Raw genomic sequence first — 21,851 nt, 5'->3', positions numbered from 1 at the left:
TCCCCTTTGGAGTGACTTTTGGTCCTTGATTTTGCCAGTTTGCATTGTTCAGCTGGGTTTTACTTCTTTTGTTCATTTAGTCTCACTAGGACCTGTGTGGGGGGCGGGCGGGGACGGGTCCCTTTCCTCCTCCGGGGTCTTTTCGTAGAATGGGGTTAGTAGGGCGACAGGCACACTGCAAGTTGGGGGGGTTTTCTGGCCCGCAGGGGTGCAGGGTGGGGGGAGTTGGATTTGGGGGGGGTTGGGGGGAGGGAGGGGTTGTTTTGCTGTGTGTTTTTTGTTCGCAGGGCGAGGTATTGATTTTTGTCCAGATTCGGGAACTGTGCTACTGACTGGGGGGCCTTTGATCTATTGGAGGGGATGGGGGGGGACGGGTTGAGACTGATGTCATGGAACGTCAATGGGTTGGGGGATCGTATCAAACGGGGTGTAGTACTGCAGTATTTGCGTCGTCTGACTCCTGATGTGGTGTTTATCCAGGAGACGCATCTGGTTGGCAATGTTTGTCATGCAATGAACAGGGGGGGATACCGCCTCGTGGCCCATTCTGGTTTCACAACTGGTTCCAGGGGGGCGGGCATTCTCCTGCGATCCTCACTTCCGTTGGATATCACTAGGGTAGTCTCGGATGACAGAGGGCGCTATGTGTGTCTGACTGGGAGGTGGGAGGGGCAGCCCCTTTCCCTGGTCTCAGTTTACGTCCCCCCGGGCCTCCAGAACTCCACCTTCGCGGACTTGGGTCGAATGCTGCTTGAACTTCCGGATGGTCTTTTGCTTATGGGCGGGGACTTTAATTCGGTGGTTTCGGGTGACCTGGATCGTCACCCACCCAGGGCCCTTCCCGCTGCCCAGGCATGGCTTGGTGGACTGCTGGAGACCTTCGGCCTGGTGGATAGTTGGAGATTAATGCATCCGACCCAATGTCAGTACACCTTTCACTCTGGGGCGCATGGGAGTCTTTCTTGGTTAGACTACTTCCTTATGCCCGCGGCACAGACTGGTCGGATTCGAGAGGTTAGGCACCTGGCGCGGGGTATTTCCGATCATTCCCCGCTGTGGCTGCTCTTTGACACTGAGTCGCGGTCTGCAGGGCGGATCGCTCCCATTAACCCGTGGTACCTGCGAGACCCTACGACTCGCGACAGCCTGGTTAAGGCTATGGACCAATACTTCCTTGAAAATGAGGGGTCGGTGTCGTCCGCAATGTCCCTGTGGGAAGCCTTTAAAACCGTAATCCGCGGACACGCCCTCTCCCAGATAGTGGTGGCTAAGAAGCTCAAGAGTGAGGCAGTGGTGAAGCTGGAGACTGACATCTCGGGGCTGGAGTCGGCCTTGGAGACGGGTGTCACTCCGGACGGGCTCCATGCCCTCAGCCTGAAACAGTTTGAATACAGGTCTCTTGTCACTGACGCTGCCAAAACGATGTATAGGGAGCAGCAGGGTCGATTGTATGATGCCGGGGACAAGGCGGGAAAGTTGATTGCGTGGCTGGATAAGAAGGAGAGAGTGAATCGTGTGGTCCCGGAGCTGCGTGTCTCGGATGGAGTGTGTGTGACTGAGCCTGGTGAGATTGTGGAATGTTTCGCTGACCACCTCCGGGCCGTGTACTCCCCGGTGACTGATAGGGATGAAGAAGACTCTTGCCTTCTGCTGAGGGATATTGCTTTGCCCGGCCTGTCCGTCGAAGACCGTGAGCAGCTGGACGCCCCCTTGTCTGTAGATGAAATTGCAACTGCGATTCGGTCCCTTCGTTCGGGCAAGGCGATGGGTCCTAACGGGCTGCCTATTGAATTATATAAGCTGCGCCCGGATAAACTCGCGCCCTTCCTCCGTTGTATGTTTCAGGAATCCCTTGAGGCAGGCTCCCTTCCTGACGACCAGCGTCTGGCTACGATAGTCGTGATCCCCAAGGACGGTAAGCCACGAGACCGCTGTGCCTCCTACAGGCCTATTTCACTGCTAAATGCAGAGCCTAAAATCCTGGCTAAAGTCCTTGCCAATCGTTTGTTGAGCGTCATCTGCGATTTGATTCATCCTGATCAATGCGGCTTCATCCCTCACCGTAACACCGCTCTTAACTTGCGGCGTCTTCACGGCGCCCTCGCCAGGGCGGAGTACCTCTCCGAACCAGCCGTGCTGGTTTCTTTAGACGCCACGATGGCCTTTGACACCATCGAGTGGCCATTCCTCTGGGCTGTCTTGACCAAATTCGGCTTTGGGGAGGGATTTCTTGGCTGGGTGAAGCTTCTTTACACGGGACCCATGGCTCAGGTGGTGGTTAATGGGCGGGTCTCTCGGCCCTTCGCTCTCGGTAGGGGTACGAGGCAGGGGTGCCCGTTGTCCCCTTTGCTCTTGCCTTGGAGCCGCTCGCTGCTTGGCTCCGCTGGGAGCCCTCGATCAGAGGGATCCGGTGGGCCCCGGGCTTCGAGGATCGGGTCTCGTTGTATGCGGACGATATTCTCCTGTATCTCACCTCGCCGCGGCAGTCGCTTGATGTTCTCTTTGATGTTCTGACTTCCTTTGGGAGAAATTCGGGTCTGACGATCAACTGGTCTAAATCCTGTGTCTATCCTATCTCCGGTGACCTTCCTCTCTTGCCGCCTCGGCTTCCGATCCAATTATCTCTGTCCGGCTTTAAATACTTGGGAATATACGTCTCGATGGACCCGGTGGCTCGCTATGAGCAGAATCTCCTGCTTCCACTTCGGCGTTTGAGGGAGGACACGGCTCGGTGGAGTAGGCTGCCCTTGTCCCCGCTGGGTCGGGCAGCACTGTTTAAAATGATGTCCCTTCCCAGATTCCTCTATGCACTTCAGAACTCCTTCGATGTCATTCCTGTGTCCTACTTTCGGGAGGTGGAGAGCCTGCAGAGGAGACTGGTGTGGGACGGGCGGGCGCGTATCGCTCTGGCAAAGCTTACTCTCCCCTGGTACGACGGGGGCATCGCGCTTCCCGACATTCGCAGGTATTATTGGGCCTCACAGCTCTCGGCCATTAACCATGCCACGTATGCGCCTGGCTTGAATCCGGCGTATGAGATGGATAAATTCCTGCTTCCCGGCGGAAACTATAACAGGGCACTTTACTCCAGCTCGGCTGGACGGACCCTCACGGGCCCTACTAAGATTGCGGTACGGATCTGGAAGGCGGCCAATGTAGCCATGGGCTGGAGTGAGCGATTAACATGTGCTACTCCTCTGTTTGCCTCCGACCGCCTGGGAAGCCTCTGGACAACGAAGGGGTTTGAACGTTGGGACACGATTGGTATTAGTAGAGTGGGAGACTTATGGATTAAGGGTGCGGTTAAAACATTCGCGGCGCTCCAGAGCGAATACGAACTTACGGAAAGGGAGTTCTTCCGCTACGCCCAGATTCGGCATGCCCTGCTCTCTGTTTTTGGGGAGGGGACCAAGATCCCGGCTTCTTCGCCCCTCGAGGACCGCATACTCGATGGTCATGTCCCCGACAGTACTATCTCTTTAATTTATAAAAAACTTATCAATAGTCGGGCTGACCTCTTGGTGCGCCTCCGGGAGGCGTGGACGGGGGATGGGGTGGAACTGGACGACGAGGACTGGCAGTCCGCACTGTCGTCCCCCAAGGAAGTGGCCATTCCAGCCCGTCTACGCCTGGTCCAGCTTAAGATTCTCCACCGGGTGTATGTGACGGGTCCCCGTTTGGTCTCGATGGGATTTTCTGAAGAAGGGCTCTGTAAGCGGGGATGTGGACTCAGTGCCACCTTTCTCCATATCCTTTGGGAGTGTCGCGAGGTGGCGGAATACTGGCGCCGGGTTCATGTGGTCATGGGACAAGTCACCGGGGTTGCGCTGCTGCCGGAGGTGCGTCGCTGTGTCCTGAATGTGTGGGAGCCCAATGATTATAACGCGGCTCAGACTCGGTGGGCGGCCCTGGGGAACATGATTGCCAAGAGAGACATAGCGCAGCTTTGGGGTTCCCAGCGGCCTCCCACCGTGTCCGTATGGAAGGAGAACATGGACTGGTGCATGTTCAGGGAGAAGACTGTGTATGTGGCTCGTGGTAAACCGGGGGCATGGAGTAGAATCTGGGGGCAATGGAACGCGTATCGTGGGGGTATCTGTATTCCCCCCCTAGTGGACACCGATATTGCTTTGTCCCCCTGACCCTTGATGGTTCCTTGCGACTTTGGAATAACCGAATATAGACGTTCCTCTCCCGTGACCCCCCCCCCCCGACCTATCAGTACTCCTTCCTCTTGATAGCTATTTGAAGGTCTGAAGTAGAATCCCCCGGATGTAGCCTGACCCACATTTTTTGCCCTTATGCCTCGCCTTTTGTTTTTATTTGTTATTTATGTTAAACCTATGTATCCTGCTTCCCTAGGACTATCCGGAGCCATGTACGGGGCTGGACCCCGGGAGTCGACTACTGCCTTAACATCTGTATGATCCTTTCTGAATCTAGCGGCCGGCCCTGGTGGTTGTAGGCCCATGTTTGTAATTGATTTATTGTTCAATAAAATTTTCAAAAAAAAGCCAAAGTAAAAAGCCTCATAACCAAATATCCAAGATATACACATTTGCGGTTAAACGAATCAGACATATAAGTAACAATATGTAAAACCAACAAAAATAACTAGTACATATATAATCTAAAAATTGATAAGTTATAAAAACAGGTAAGAACGTAGGAAGGGGTCATGGGGGTTTAAGAACTTCTTGCTGTGAGGGTTGTGGTTGGGAACATTTTTTGGCATTCACGTCAAGAAATGTCGTAACAGGGGACCATAAATCCAAACGTTTTGTTGCCAAATTAACAGGGTAAACAAAAGCAGTATCCAATCTATGATTGTGGCAAATGGTGTACCACCAGGCTCTATAAGAAATTTGTGTAAAGTCTTTCCAATTAGTAGTCATTTGTTGAAAGGCAACAGCTAATAATAGATCGAGAATTTTAACATTTAGCGTCATATCCTCCCAAACAGGTGAGAGACTTCCCAGAAAGATATTAGTGAAAGAAAAGGGAAAATTGACACCAAAAGTTAAGTTGACTTGAGTCCATACTTGCTTCCAGAATTTGCAAACAAAGTCACAGGAGAACAGCATGTGGTATAAATCAGCATTTGGAGATAGACATGTCCAGCAAGCATCCGGTATAGTTGAAAAACCTTTGCTTAAAACATGTGGTGATAATAAAAGTCTGTTGTATACAAAAAAAAAAAAATCTTTGGTGTATTACCCTTACCTTCCCTTCACTGCCATGTCCCACTGGAGTATTTGTGTGCATAACATCACTAAATAAAAATAAATTATGGTCTGTTCTGAGAATTCTATCTAAGATTCCCAATCCAAGATGGAGTAGATTTTCTTTTGTTGTCAATTCCTGTTTGAATCATATATAAGGAGGCATTTCCAAATGGATGTGTCGCACCACATTTGTTCCCTTATTTTTCTTCGCAGTGTTTACCCTTTTGCTACTAATGTTTCCCAGATTTTTGCTTCTTGCAGTTGATACTTGTATTGGATCTACTTCTGGATGTTCTTGCTTGACTCTTTCCTCTATCCCTATGCCAGGGAGGAGTATAGTGCCTTGCTAATGACTTGTGTTTTAATTCTTCAATCAAGAGGCACAAAATTGCCAAGGAGTCTTTTTTTTTTTTTAACCCTTTTTCTAGGTCTCGCCTGAACCAGCGCGCATGCGCTGCTCTGCGAGGCATTTAGTAAGGGCTTTTGTACTCCGAACACACGCTCGTGCATGTGCTTTTTTATTTATTAACCCGCGATTGGCCTGTGCATACGTCTTTCTTAGAAAGACAGCACACAATTGGTCCAAGGCGGGTGATTGTCCTGCCTTCTTTGTTCCCTGGCCTAGGGTGCTCGGGAGCGAGCAGCGGCCCGCACTGTGCCAGCTGCATTCCTGACATTCTTTGTCATGCGCACGCACGCGCACTACTCGTGGGCCTTTTTTTTATTTCCTTTTAGCGTGCGCACACAACTCCCGGGCTTGTTTATTTTAGTGTTTCAACAGTTGGGGTTACCTTCCTTGCACTAGCAACGCCGCTGGTTAAACATGGATTTTGCAGCGTAGATTTTGCTCGAACCAAAGGCCAAAAGCAGTACTTTCTTGTTGCGAAACCAAGCTTTTAATATGACATTCCTCTGAATGCTTTGCACTTCGACTGCCCGTTCCTCTCTGGCACGCGTCTACCGCTTCAGGTCCCAAAGAGGCCACATCCGTAGTACACATCAAGGCTGCCTTGAAGGTCATTTCCTTACAACTGGGAGACAAATAACTTGGATGTTTGTACACCGGATGGACATGCGAGCTCAAAACTTATCTGCAAGGATGGGAACGGGCACAAGCGAAAGATGCGCGCCCTGGACAATGACACTTACTGACATGCCTGGCTCACTCTAGTCTTAGCGCCCTGACAGAAAACCCTTAGCTAAACATTCACAAGGCACCCCTGATCCATGCTGCCTTCCTGACCACAAACACTGCCAACTAAAACAAACCGCTGCTCGCTGTGATTTGCAGTTTCCGCTCTCGCTGAAGCAAACAGCACTGGCAAACATCCCAAAGTAAAAAAAAAAGCCAGTAATTACTTGCATTTTTACAGTTAGCATCAATCCGAATTCCTGCATGCGCAGGTAAGTGTCCTATTGAGCGGGGTGACCTGCCGAGCTCCGGATCATGACTGCTCGCTCTCTTTCCACCCTGGTGTGGGCCTGTCCCACCCTGGCTGCGACGGGGGAGGGCAGAATGAGCAGGGCCCTCTGAGGTTCATTGCACTGCACTGGGAGGATTTCCTATCCGGAGCGGGGCGGGGAGTGAGGCAGGCAGGCGCTGCCAGAGTCACACGAAGCGGGCTGCGTGCCTCAGCTGCTGCCTGTCAGCTGCGCAGTGCGAGCCCGCGGCACGCAGCCCTCCCTCCACATTTAGGCAGGCAGGCAGCGGGGCCGGCGGGGTCTTCCGCAGCCACGGAGCCCTGGCCGGCTCTTCCCGGGCGCAGAGCTCGGTCGCTCATCTGCATTCCGAGGCATCAACTCCAGCCTCTCGCATGTGGGAGCAGGAAAGGACGTGGTATTGCGCGCTGTGTCGTAGCAAGGTTTTCACGGGCCCCAGTGCAAGAAGGTAAATGGCCACCCTACCCACAGCGACAGTGGTGGACGACATCAATGATTTGGGTGCACTGAGCTTCTTTCACCCTAGGACCCTGTGCCACTGCACCTGCTGCACTGATGATACCTGCTCCCCTGGTTCTGCATCCCTATCGAAAGATATGGCATGAAAGCTCTTCTCAGTGCAATACGGTGTGTATACAATATATGGAATCTGAGTGGAAAGGTTGTGACTTCCCAAAGGTTACTTCCAATTTTTTAAGGTCCTAATTCCTCTCAAACGGCTGGTGCTTTGAAGTGTTTTGAAAACGACACCATTGAAGTTAAGCGCAGGGGCATTAATTGTGTTCTTCTAGCAGGATGGTCACTCAAGGTACATGGATGGATGTGACCTGATGGGAGGGCAAAGGTGACCTCGGGGTGGGTGACGTAATCCTAATTAGGGAGCGTAGAGGAATATTCACCCATTCTACCCCGCTGTGTAGGTACTACAAGTGAGTCCACGGCAAGCACGCACTTCAAGTCTAAGGCAAGCACGCACTTCATCTATTCATCACAGCGCTCTTTTCAGGCTGAAAGCTTCGCTCTTTTCACTAGCCGGATCCTGCACGCGGTAAACTTGCAGCATTCAGCAGCGTTAATTGAAACTCAGAAATTTAGTCCCGCACTAGAGGTGGCTATGGAATATATCAAGATGCAGAGCCTTGTCAACTACTGACTCCAGCCCCAGCCAGCTGCTAGTAAATTAGCCAGAAGGCGCGGCTTCTCCCAGAATTTTAATCAGGACCCTTCAATCTGTGTACACATTTCTCCAAAGATCAGTATTAATGAAATGCATGCACAGGTTACTCATTTTCATATAGGGAGCAGAGTATATAGTTGTTCTTCTGAAAGGGCCTCTTTCAGTATTGTATTGATCTTTCTGAAACGCATAATTTCTTTGTTTCGACATTATTATTCCCCCCCCCCCTTTAGATATTACGTTATGATGCGTTAGAGCTATTTGTACAGCATCCATGCTGCCAATGGTGTACTTTCTCAGCACTATTGGAGGTCTTGGTGCCTCCTAAATTGTGGCCCAGATTCACTAAGGCATTGCGCAGGGTTTGCGTTACTGTTCTGTTACTGTTCTAGATACATGTTAACACTCCTAGTTACTGTCCTCAGTAGTGATCCATGACTGAAAGTTCTCAAAACACGTAATCCTAAAAAAAAAGAAAAAAAGCCCTGCACCACACTTTTCATAAAGTGCACCTTGCACAGACATTTCTCGGGAAACTCTTCAGGAACACGCCTCTTTTCTGTCCTACAATTATCTTATGAAAACACACTGTTTCTGGAACTCCTTGCTGCAGCTGCATAACACCCTTTCTGTCTGCACAAGAGTGTCTGTCAATGAGATCTATAAAGCTTGTCTTACGTGAAATTATGTGTAACACTGCTCCACAAGTACCCAGCTTCCCGTGCCTGATGCTTTACGTGCGCCTTTGCCTCAAGTGCAACCATCCTCCACATATGCCAATAGTTATGGCTAAACACTTATAAGGTCCCAAAGGCGAGACCTATTGGCTATGCCAATGCTTGTTGTTTTTTCCTCTTAACTGGGACTCTCTTAAAAAGAGACACATGACACTTTTTACATGTACTATTAAATGCAAGATGGCATTGTGGCAACTGGTAGGAGTCCACCTTTCCTCAGGAGGTGAAAAAGAGAACTCAGCAGACTTTCTCAGTGTCCAGTCCTTGACATATAGATGGAACGAGGTTGCTTCCTCTATCTTTAGACACCGTTGCGGATATGGGTCCGACCGACCTCCAGTCGGCGGTCTCAACCGCGGAATTTTGATGCGACCGCACATGGTGCAGTCGCAAGCTCCCTTTCCTGTATGGGAGCTTGTGCTGTGGTCAAAAAACGGCCGCAGCACAAGCTCCCATACAGAAAAGGGAGTTCGTGTTCATCCCTGCACGGTGTGGCAGGCACCTCAAGGTGCCTACCACATGGTGCAGGGATACACAGGGGGGCACCATATTTGCCCCCTTAGCCCCCAACCAGAGGCCGCTGGCTGAAGGGTGCCCTGCTAGGGGCGCCCAAAGTGGCTTTCCGACAGGGATTCCATGTCAGAAAGCCCGGCATGGAAACCTTGCCAGAAACTGACATCGTAATCTGGACGGCGTAAGACGACGTCCATAGGCATTACGTGCCGGTCCCGACTGGCAGACGGGCTCCTTAAACCCGTCGGAAGCCAGCTGGAATGTCCGGCCGGTTTCAAAACCGACAGCCTCCATTGTAATGAGGCTGTCGGTTTTGAAACCGTGATGAGGCTCATAAGGCTTTCCGAGCCGTATCGTAATAAGATCCTGAGTGTCTTTGGATGTTGTTGGAATTCAAAGTGGCCAACGTATGTGCCAACATTCTAATCAGGCTTTGAAGAGGAAGTCATGATGAGAACTGAATGACTGTTTTCGTCGATGAGGAAACCACATTGGGTCTTTTTGTGATCAATCACAACAAATATCTCCTGTTCATATGTAGGTAAAGATGCCCAGGCTCCCAGAGGGAAGCATTCTCCATGAGTTAGTTTGGGAAATCCCTTTATGTATTTCCACTAATTATGGTAATCTCCAGACCACTTTCCTAGATTAATAGGGGGCTGTGAATGATGATATTGATAGCACAAGCATTGCCAAGCAACATTGCTACTCAGAGCTGTGGAAGTGGTAGTGGAGAGACCAATTCACATCAAACTGGACAAGTGTCTACTTTATAGAGACCAGAGATGCGAGTACTTCATCATTGGGCAGGAGTACTGCATGTGACAGGCTGGTTGCTCATTACCTAGAGTTTTGCACATTGCAAGTTCCTGATGATTCTAGGAAAACCTTGTGTGCATTTTCTAGGGCTACTGCCACTCTGAAAACACGTTTGCAAATGAATTTTGTTCTGTAATTGAGCATGATCTAACAATCTATATCAAACATCTATGGACTGCCATCATTTTGTCTTTATCTATTGCTGCGAGTTACTTCTGACCTCAAGTATGCTTCCTTCAAAGCACATTTATCTGCTATTGCTAGATTGTTTTAGAAAACCAGAGAGAGGGAGTCCTTCTCACCTAGGATTATAAAGGAATTTATGAGGAGTCTTTTTATTAATATTCCCAACTATTAAAAAGTAACACCAGCTTGGTACCTTGATAAAGGATCCATTTGATTTTACACAGGTCTACTATTCAGCACCTATCCTGAATGACTGTTTTCCGTTGGCAATAATGTCAGCCACAATAGTTAGTGAGATACAGAAATGTTCTTTCCAAGAGCCTTATGCGGGTTTCTGAGGACTAACCCTAGATTCATGACTAAGGTTCTATCAATGTTTAATTTGAATGAATAAGGAGGTTTGCCTACTTTCACAAGCAGCATCAGCAGCAGAAAGGACATTGCATCAATTAATGCCTCAAATTCTGTTTGGATAGTACAGAAACTTTCTGCCGATCTGACCATATTTTTGGGTCCTTTGGCCAATTCAAGAGAAGAGCTTTGTCAAACCAAGACATCTTGAGATGAATTGTCTCATGCATTTCTAATGCTTTTGCACAAAGAGAACAACAGGTGCCAGGCAGTAGCAGAGGTCATTCCAGCAGTAGAGTAGTGGCAACCAGACCCTGCTAACTTGAGTATCTAATAAATACATTTGCAGAGGCTCTATGTGGAGTTCTACTCACTCCTTTTCTAAACACTGTCTCGATTTGCATTGCAAGCCAGAGATGTCAGTGTGACATGTGGTGTCCCAAAACCTGTTTGATTAAGGTAAGCCTCATTCTCGTCATCCACTATAGCTGCTAAACTGATTTGCTTATCTATAGTGAAGCATGTGACTCTGAAAGATCCAATGCTGGAGAAAAATTAGTTACTTACCAGTAAATTTATTTCTCCAGCATTGGCATCTTTCATAGATTCATGTTTGACCCACCCTCCTCCCCTTGTCTTATGAGGCTTAGTTTTGTACCTTGACGAGCTAAAAAGATCTGGCAGTTGGAGCCAAAGGGGAGCAATAAGGGTCACTCTTCTCTCCACCTCATTGGTTAGAGTCCAGGCTATATAATGTCTATGGCTCTTTTCAATGTTAGTCAGTACTATTTAACATTGCACGACAATGGGGAATAATGCAGCATGTGAATCTATGAAAGATAGCGACAATGGAGAACTGTAGTTGCAGATAAGTACGTTTTTCATTCTTATTCTAATCAATCAATCAATCAATCAGTGAATTTATAGAGTGCACTACTTACCCGTGAGGGTCTCAAGGCGCTGAGCGGAGGGGGTGCTGTTACTGCTCGAAGAGCCAGGTCTTGAGGAGCTGCCTGAAAGTGAGCAGGTCCTGGGTCTGCCGCAGGTGGGTGGGGAGGGTGTTCCAGGTCTTAGCGGCGAGGAAGGAGAAGGATCTGCCGCCGGAGGTTGTTCGTTGGATGCGTGGGACGGCGGCGAGGGCGAGGCTGGCGGAGCGGACCTGGCGGGTGGGGGTGTAGAAGTTGAGTCTGTTGTTCAGGTATGCTGGTCCGGTGTTGCGAGTGCTTTGTATGTGTTGGTGAGGAGCTTGAAGGTGATCCTCTTGTTGACGGGGAGCCAGTGCAGGTCTCTTAGGTGGGAAGTGGTGCGGCTGCGTCGAGGGATGTTGAGGATCAGGCGGGCGGAGGCGTTCTATATGCGTTGCAGCCGTTGTAGGTGTTTTGCCGGGATTCCTGCGTAGAGTGCGTTGCCATAGTTCAGCCTGCTGCTGACGAGGGCTTGGGTCACCGTTCTTCTTGTTTCGGTCGGAATCCACTTGTAGATCCTGCGAAGCAGAAGGAGGAGACGGTGTTGACCTGCTTCGACATAGAGAGGGAGGAGTCGAGGATGAGTGCGTGGTCCGTGGGTGTCGGTGCTGTTCCCAGTGCGGTCGGCCACCAGGAGTCGTCCCAGGCAGAGGGGGTGGGGCCAAGGATGAGGACTTCCGTTTTGTCCGAGTTCAGTTTCAGGCGGCTGCTCCTCATCTACTCGGCGACGGCTTTCATTCCGTCGTGGAGGTTGGTTTTGGCGGTGTGCGGGTCCTTGGTGAGGGAGAGGAGGAGCTGGGTGTCGTCGACGTAGGAGATGATGTTCAGGTCGTGCTGGCGGGCCACTTGTGCGAGGGGGGCCATGTAGACGTTGAACAGGGTCGGGCTGAGGGATGAGCCCTGTGGTACGCCGCAGATTAGGTCATTGGCTTCGGATCGGACGGGTGGGAGGCGGACTCTCTGGGTTCTGTCGGAGAGGAAGGACGTGGTCCAGTCCAGGGCCTTCTCCTGGATTCAGGCTTCTTGGAGGCGTGTTCTTAGTGTGCGGTGGCAGACCGTGTCGAAGGCGGCTGACAGGTCGAGGAGGATGAGGGCTGAAGTTTTGCCGTTGTCTAGTCGGTGCCGGATGTCATCTGTGGCGGCGATGAGGGCTGTCTCGGTGCTGTGGTTTCGTCTGAATCCGGACTGGGATGGGTCTAGGATGTTGTTGTCCTCGAGGTGGCAGGTCAGCTGTAAGTTGGCGATTTTCTCAATGACCTTCGCCGGGAAGGGGAGCAGGGAGATGGGCCGGAAGTTCTTGAGGTCCTTGGGGTCCGCCTTGGGCTTCTTGAGGAGGGCGTTGATTTCGGCGTGCTTCCAGCTTTCCAGGAATGTCGCTGTGTCGAAGGAGATGTTGATGCTCTTCCGTAGTTGGGGTTCGATGGTTGTGTCTGCTTTGTTGAAAACATGGTGCGGGCAAGGGTCTGACGGAGATCCTGAGTGGATGGAGTTCATGACCTTGCGTGTCTCGTCGTCGTTGACGTGGGGCCAGGAGGTCAGTTGGTTGGTGCAGGTGGCGTTCGGGGTGGGGTCTGTCGTGGTCGGAGCGGACGGGGTGTTGAAGCTGTCGTGGATGTCGGCGATCTTGCGATGGAAGAAGGTGGCCAGTGAGTCGCACAGATCTTGCAAGGGCGGGATGTCGTTGGTGTTGGCGCTGGGGTTGGAGAGTTCCTTCACTATGTTAAAAAGCTCTTTGCTGTCGTGTGCGTTGTTGTCCAGGCGTGTTTTGAAGGAAGATCTCTTGGCTGTTCTTATGAGGTGGTGATGTCTGCGGATGGCGTCCCTGTGGGCTGCGTGGCTGTCTGGTGTGCGGTCGAGGAGCCATTTTTTCTCCGGCTTCCGGCATGTACGTTTGGAGGTCTGGAGTTCTTCGGTGAACCAGGCGGCTTTCTTGCTGGGTGGTTGATGGAGGGTTTCTTTAGCGGTGCGAGGGTGTTGGCGCAGGCTTCGATCCACTGTCTGAGGTTACGGGTGGCAGCGTCTGGGTCGGTGGGTGGGTTCTGGGCGAGGGTGGAGGTCAGCTGGTCCTCGGTGACTTTGCTCCAGCAGCGGCGAGGCAGCTGTTGGGTGCGGTGGTGCGTGGTTGGTTTCTTGAAGGTGAAGTGGATGCAGCGGTGGTCGGTCCAGTGGAGTTCGGTGGTGTTGTTGAAGGCGACGTGGGGGCTTGTGGACGGGGTGGAGCGTGCGGCCGGCGGCGTGGTTGGGTTCGGTGATGAGTTATTCTATATTCTATTATGTGAACTGATTTTATGTTATTCCTGTTTTAGAGGGTAAAGTGATAACCATGTATTAACAATGCATTTAAAGATAATCTATCAATTGATCCTGCACTTGATGTAATGATGTGTAAAAATTCCATTGCTATACTTTTGTGTCTTCTCTTTAAGAAATGATTTACAAATTCTGTGCTTTATATGATGGTATTACATCTGTGCAACTATATAAAATGTATTTTACAAAAAGAAATACAATGAAGAGAGTTTTCTCCATGTGCTTTGCCACCAACCCTGGTACACGAAAGTGAATAGAAAAAAAGGAAAGATGACCCACCTTCTTTACCACCCCTGCTCACTGCACATTAAGAGAACATATGTGTTAATCTGCCTCATTGAAAAAGACACACCTATAAAAAATACACAATTTAAGGATGAGCTCTGGATTGTGGCCGATGCCACCATTGAATGGATGACCACCTACGTAGGAAAACATGAGCTAAAATAGTACATGCCATAGCATAAGGCGCTGAGAGCTATGCTTTTTGTCCCCCAGTAAGTAGGAGAATGTGTGGGGAGAGGGAAAGTCTTACATGCAGGTTACCGAAAGGTGAAAGACAGTCAGAACAGGTCCTTTTGCAAAAGTTTCGTCATCCGTTCTTACCTGAAGTGACTTGCTGCTAATGATATTCAAAGTCCATAAAGTTGATTCTGTACACTAATTGCAAGTGAACAGCTAAACATATGAACCTAGAGAAGAACTAGGGAAAACTTGGTGCAGTCAGTTGTGACGTGATGTGCTGTGCTGTATTGTACATGTAGCTGCAGTGTTTTAAAAACTTGTGAACTGTTATCCTCTCTGGTGACTATGCCAGATTGTGCCCTCGGTTTAAGATTCTTACATTGTTTTCTTCATTCAACTATTCTTTTGAAACACAAACCCATTTTGCTAGTGTGGAGCAGGGTAGTATGTATGTGTTTGTATGTTTTCCACAGTGTGTAACCTAGATGTTCACACTCGCCCGGCCTCCTTTGACTAGTTCGGTTTGTCCTGTTAGATAGTGATGATGAGTACAGCGACGATGATGACATGAGCTGGAAAGTGCGCCGCTCAGCTGTTCGATGCCTGGAGGCCCTACTGAGCACCAGGCACGACATGCTTCAGGAGTTCTACCAGAATGTGTCCCCAGTCTTGATCAGCAGGTTCAAAGAACGAGAGGAGAATGTAAAAGCTGATGTCTTCTGTGCCTACATTGCCCTGTTGAAGCAAACACGACCTGCCCAGAGCCGACACACTGCCTCTGACAAAGGAGATGCGTCTGTCACCATGTTGCGCAATCAGGTGGGTGTGCTGCTAAAAGTTGCCAGTTATTGCAAACATCCTTATTCTATACCTGAAGCTGTGCAGAATGTAAAACCAAACTGTGGATCTTATGCCATACTGCTATAAACCCCAGCCATCCCAGAGTAACTGTTAAAAGAACATTACATTCAGTTACATACTGCACACTGGTCAGATATTCGTTCTGAGTGCTAATACTGTTAGGATGGGGGTACTCAGTGATGACCTCTGTTAGGATATGGGTCTTCAATGACTTGACACTGCTAGCATAGCGGTCTTCACGACTGGGCACTGTTAGGCCAGAAGGGTTGTAGGTATTGTCTTTCAGATGCAGAAACTGCTGTGATTTGTGTCATCAGTGCCGGATGCTGCTAAAATATGAGTTGTCAGACCTAGACACTGCTAGGATTTAGATCTTTCACAGCAATTACAGAAAATTGATTCTCAGGAACTTCTCATAGTATGTCCCTAGGACATGGAGCTTATGGCCATGGTGGCTTTAGCATTTGCTAGAATATGGGGTTCCAGCGGTGTACACCTCTATTATATGGCACCTCTATGCAAGTGGGGGTTGTGTTTTGCAAAATACTGGCATAGGTGTAGTTTTTATGTAAGTACTGCAAGGACGTTTCTTTGGATTCCAGTCATTACTGTGTAGCATACCTTTTCCCACATGATTTAAAAAATGACACTTATGACTTTTATGCTGTTCTGAGACCATATCTGATATGTGTAAACTTGTAAAAACTATTTATTTGCCTCGGACAACCTGTCCTCAAGTGATTTATAACTCCTCTTGGTATTGCATGATCAGTTGATGTGAATAAAATGTGGAGCTCTGTTTTATATGAAATATTCGCCACAGCACAGACTGGGGTCCAGCGAGTACCAAAACTATTTTCAGAGAACATTTTGTGTTAACAGGGGAATCTAAAACTTCTGTTTATAAGCATTTAGACAATTATACATTAGACCTATTTACTTGATATTGTCCATAGTTAAGATTTCAACAGGGATGTGGAATTTCTATAGCCCGACGCCCGGGACATAATGTTTGGGTTTTTGTAAAACCTTATTAGTATGGAAGCTGCCGAGCCCTCACCATCATAACAAAGATTGGCAAAAGCAATGTTTTGGTCTCAAAAAGCACACATTGCCACAGTAATTCCTGGCACTGAAATAAACGATTGTGTCGATTTGCTCCTTGTGAAAGAACAGAATGCTGTCACTCACAGTGAAGCTCATCGATAGACAGAGAGACAGAATTGTAAGAAACACAACAGGTCATAGTTAATGCCAGACCTAACTAGGGGACCAATTATTTATAAAAATCTCAAAAGTGCACCCATGTCCTTGCATTAAGTGCAAATATACAGCTTTAGAGAATTCGCAAGACTTTACAGAAGTAGGCCAAGAAATAGTACTCCTGAAAAAATATCTGGGAACTGCATTTTAGCATGAGCAAATATGCAGGTGTAGATTTGCTTATGCAAAAATCTGAGTCTTTGCAAGTTCACTTTCCCTCAAACCACTTTTTTCCCACCCTGGAAGAAGTTTTGTCTGCCATTGTCAGGAGTAAATTTCCAACCTTTATCAGTATGGGAAAAGATTAGAGAAGAGTTGGTGAAAACCCCTAACACATGCAAGTTAGTAGGCTTGCACATACACAAAAGGGCTTTCCATCCCTGGAACTGTTGATCTGCGGAAACGTGGCAACATAAGGGAATTGCTAGTATTAAGACCCTACTATGGAAGGAGCCTGGCATAATCAGAGAGGCTATTTCAGAGCTATTATATAATGAGATTGCTGCCATAATTTATCGCCGCATTACATGGCACAAAAGGGACAAGTGGATTTTGTTACAGGACAAGTAGATTTATGAAGCAACCTGCCCCATGGACAAGTAGATATTTTATTAAATTCCACTCCCCTGTTTCACGTGCAGGTATAGTATAAGTATAGGTGTAGGCATTTTAAGTATAAGTATAGCTTACGCCTTTACCCATCATCATGGAGTATTTTTGATTCAGTGACAGAGCCAGGTTTCAGTTGAACTGCAAAAGGTTACTACACTGACATGTAAGTTAAATCTTTTTCTTAAGCGTTGTTATTTCTTTACCAGCTGTTATTGCTAATTCTTTCCATTCTGAACTGACCTTGTTTCATTGGCTCAGAATTGATAGGGGGAATGGACTGTGGGTGGGTGACATTCCTGTGTGAAACACTGAATGGGATCACCTGCTCATACATGCTGTGCTTTGATTGCAGGTTCCAAGCATAGTCAAGGCCTTGTATAAACAGTTCAAAGACAAGAGGATTAAATCCAGACAAGGATGCTTCAGCCTGCTCACTGAGTTAGCTAATGTTTTACCTGGCTGTCTGGCTGACCATATACCTGTACTAGTGCCTGGTAAGAAATCTCGATTGTTGAATAACCGGTTTCCTTTATTATGTTACTACTCTCAATTAAATTCCTTGTTTTCCTTTCTTCTTGTTTGATAAAAAGTATGTAGTGTTTCCTAAATGCTCTCAAATCATCATCCATAACAACATGCAGCTCATTCTTTCAATAGTGTATTTAGTTACTAGGTGAGCTTTCTAGTCAAATATGTATTACAAACTTAGCTCTCACTGCTTTGCCTTTTCCGTTCAGAAAACAGATGTCACCTACTTTATTGTGAAACAATAAGGTTGTGAATAACTAGCCTGACCAATTACCTTTGAGCAGATGTGTTTTGAAGTCTGGGTTTCTCAGACAAATGTGCACATCTATTATCAACCAGGGAGAAAATCTCATTTGTTAAAAACAGAACATGGCACAAAGCCTTAAGGTAGTCACAAAGGGGATAAAAGTGAATATATATATTCAATATGGTTAAGATTGGGCGAAATAAATAGTGAATTTTGACTGACATACAAAAGTGCAGTAGTATTAATATGTCCATTTTGGTATGCTGCAGCATTCAGTCACTAGGTGTCTAGAGCAAGGTATATTTGGGAAGGTAAGTGGCATTTCTCCTCATCCTTGAATTCTCCACAAGTACAGTATATATGTGGCTGAGCAGACTATCCGACTTCACAATTATTCACTGTTTTTGTGAGGGTCTCAATTTTGCCCTCAAACACTAGCCTGTGTTTCTTACTAGTGTCTGCTCAAATAGTAAATGCTGTTATAGGAAAAGGCATGCTTATTGATAAACGCCAAAGATGGATAGATCGGAGTTTTTCTCCTGTCCCTTGTTTTAAGTTGGTTCATTGAGGTTTTCCTTATTCTGAATTGCTGTGTATTGAGTATCCCTGCTGCTCCAATTTTGTCCTGGGGAATGAAACCTTGGAGCAGAAGGTGGGTGTTTTTTTAACAAAATGTGTACATATTTATTTCAGAAAGCATGATCAATGTGTCCCTGCAAAGATATGCTGACCAGCCTCTTGAGTACTATATTGAAAACACAATTCTTTTACGAGGCTGTTTGCCTTTGTTAATGTGCTTCATGCCAAATAACACACTTGGGGTACAGTTTTTATTGAGTGATGTGAAGATTAAATACTTGGTTACCCAGAAGAGGCTGTTTATAGATTCCCATCAACAAACTACATACTCATTGGAGACATCAACTTCCACCTCGACAACCCCAGCGACCCCAACTCCACCATCCTCCGTGACAACCTCGCCAACATCGGACTCAACCAACTCGTAAACACACCGACACACAGGGCAGGACACACCCTCGACCCCATCTTCGTGGCAGGAAACAGCATCCACTTCAGCCACACAATGCAACCACCTTGGACTGACTACCACTGCGTCCACTTCACCATCAATAAACCCAAAGCACCCAAACCAGCCCCACGCCCGCCATGAAGAAACTGGTGCAAGGTCACCGACGTGCAACTAAACTCCACCATCTCATGAGGCAACCACACCTGGGCTTCCGATGCAAACACCACAGTCAGAGAACTCCACAATTGGATCTCCAACTGCACAGACGAGCTCGCCATGCTACACAACCCCGACAAACAGTGCCCCAGAAAAGACGCCTGGTTCACCACCGACCTCCAAGAAGCCAGACGCACCTGCAGATGCCTGGAAAAGAACTGGAGGAACACCAAGACTACCAACAGCTACTCCACCTACAAGAATGCCATGACGCATCCGCGTCATAGGTGTTCCAGAGACCTCCGACAATCGCCCGGTTGATCTTGTGGTTGAGGATCTCACCCTCAACCAGCTTGCCCCCACTGGCCTGAGTAAGTTCTTTGCCGTGGAGCGGGCCCATCGAGTCCCAGGCGGTCGGCCGCGACCGGGGGCTCCCCTGAGGCCTATTGTTGCAAAACTTTTTCACTACAGAGACCGAGATGCGATTCTGCAGGCCTCATGGGTACATGGCCCGGTCCGATATGAGAACTCATCCGTTAACTTTTTCCCGGACTTCACCCAACTTGTCCAGAAGCAGCGGATGGGCTTCCAGGGGGTGAAGCGCCGTCTCCGGGACCTGGGTCTTAAGTACTCTATGCTTTTTCCTGCTAGGCTCCGAGTGGAATACGAAGACCGGACTACCTTTTTTGACTGTCCTGCGACTGTGAGTGACTGGCTGGATTCTCTACCGGACCGGGGTGACCGGCCTGGGCCTTCTGGTGGTGCCGAGGGTGGCGGGCCTCTTTCGGAGTGACTTTTGGTCCTTGACTTTGACAGTTTGTTTTGTTCGGCTGAGTTCTACTTCTTTTGTACATTTTGTTTAATTATGATCTGTGTTGGGGGCGGGCAGGGACGGGTCCCTTTCCTCCTCCGGGGTCTTTTCGTAGAATGGGGTTTCTAGGGCGACAGGCACACTGCAAGTTGGGGTGGTTTTTTGGACCGCAGGGGTGCAGGGTGGGGGGAGTTGAATTCGGGGGGGGGGTTGGTGGGTGGGAGGGGTTGTTTGGATTTGTGTTTTTTGTTTTCAAGGCGAGGTATTGGCTCTGTTTCAGTTTCAGGTGTCGCGCTATTTGCTGGGGGACCCTTGACCTACTGGAGGGGATGGGGGGGGACGGGTTGAGATTGATGTCTTGGGACGTCAATGGATTGGGGGATCGTATCAAACGGGGTGTTGTGCTGCAATATTTGCGTCGTTTGACTCCTGATGTGGTATTCTTACAGGAGACGCATTTGGTTGGTAATGTTTGTCATGCCATGAACAGGGGGGGCTACCGACTCGTGGCCCATTCCGGTTTCACCACCGGCTCTAGAGGGGTGGGCATTCTCCTACGATCTTCACTTCCGCTAGAGATCACCAGGGTTGTCCTAGACGATAGAGGGCGCTATGCGGCCCTGACTGGGAGGTGGGAGGGACAGTCCCTTTCCTTGGTTTCGGTTTATGTTCCCCCGGGCCTCCAGAACTCCACTTTCTCAGACTTGGGTCGTATGCTGCTTGAGCTTCCTGACAGTCTTTTGCTTATGGGTGGGGATTTTAATTCGGTTGTTTCGGGAGATCTGGATCGCCACCCACCCAGGGCCCTCCCTGCTGCCCAGGCGTGGCTCGGCGGGCTCTTGGATACCCTCGGTCTGGTGGATTGTTGGAGGTTAATGCATCCGACACAGTGTCAGTACACATTTCACTCTGGGGCCCATGGGAGTCTCCCCAGATTGGATTATTTTCTTATGCCCGCGGCCCAGACTGCCCGGATTCGAGAGGTTAAGCACCTGGCCCGGGGTATCTCTGATCATTCCCCACTGTGGTTGCTTTTTGACACCGGGACGCGGTCCGCTGGGCGGATCGCCCCTATTAACCCTTGGTACTTGCGAGACCCCAAGATTCGTGATAGCCTTGTTAAGTCGATTGATCAGTATTTTCTCGAGAATGAGGGGTCGGTGTTGTCCTCAGTGTCCCTGTGGGAAGCCTTCAAAGCAGTGCTCCGCGGGCACGCCCTATCCCAGATAGTGGAGGCTAAGAGGGTTAAGAATGAGGCGGTGGTGAAGCTGGAGACTGAAATATCGGGGCTGGAGGCAGCTTTGGAGACGGGTGTCACTCAGGATGGGCTTCACGCCCTCAGCTTGAAGCAGTTTGAATATAAGTCTCTTGTTACTGACGCTGCCAAGACCATGTATAGGGAGCAGCAGGGTAGGTTGTATGATGCCGGGGACAAGGCGGGTAAACTGATTGCTTGGTTGGATAAGAAGGAGAGAGTGAATCGTGTGGTCCCGGAGCTTCGGGTTTCGGATGGAGTGTGTGTGACTGACCCTGGTGAGATTGTGGAGTGTTTTGCTGACCACCTCCGGGCGGTGTACTCCCCGGTGTCTGATAGAGATGAGGATGACTCTCGTCTCTTGCTGCGGGATATTGCCTTGCCCGGCTTATCCGTCGAGGACCGTGAGCAGATGGAGGCCTCCCTGTCTGTCGACTAGATTGCTACCGCGATTCGTTCCCTTCGCTCGGGCAAGGCTATGGGCCCCAACGGACTGCCGATTGAACTGTATAAACTACGCCCGGATAAAATCGCGCCCTTCCTCCGTCGTATGTTTCTGGAGTCGCTCGAGCGGGGTTCCCTTCCCGACGACCAGCGTCTGGCTACCATAGTTGTGATTCCCAAGGACGGTAAGCCACGAGAACGCTGTGCCTCATATAGGCCTATTTCCCTACTAAATGCCGAACCGAAAATCCTTGCCAAGGTCCTCGCTAATCGCTTGCTGAGAGTTATATGTGATTTGATACATCCGGATCAATGCGGCTTTATCCCGCATCGTAATACCGCTCTCAACTTGCGGCGTCTCCATGGCGTCCTCGCTAGGGCGGAGTACTTCTCTGAACCGGCCATATTGGTTTCCTTAGACGCCACGATGGCCTTTGATACCATCGAGTGGCCATT

The 21,851-nt window shown here is 49.0% G+C and overlaps 1 protein-coding gene across 2 annotated transcripts in view; it reads left to right on the top strand.

The window, feature by feature from the left end:
* LOC146797449 (cullin-associated NEDD8-dissociated protein 1-like) overlaps positions 1-21,851 on the top strand; it is a 276,655-nt gene that overhangs the window by 129,218 nt on the left and 125,586 nt on the right. For both annotated transcript variants that reach the window (XM_085624473.1, XM_085624472.1), the window contains exons 8-9: positions 14,724-15,007; positions 17,277-17,418. In XM_085624473.1, coding sequence (XP_085480599.1) covers positions 14,724-15,007; positions 17,277-17,418 — 426 coding nt within the window. The remainder of the gene's footprint in view (positions 1-14,723; positions 15,008-17,276; positions 17,419-21,851) is intronic.

Source organism: Triturus cristatus, chromosome 9 (assembly GCF_964204655.1).
Source record: "Triturus cristatus chromosome 9, aTriCri1.1, whole genome shotgun sequence".
NCBI lineage: Eukaryota > Metazoa > Chordata > Amphibia > Caudata > Salamandridae > Triturus > Triturus cristatus.
Note: the sequence above shows the minus strand (reverse complement) of the source record. Positions and strands in the feature narration are given on the sequence as shown.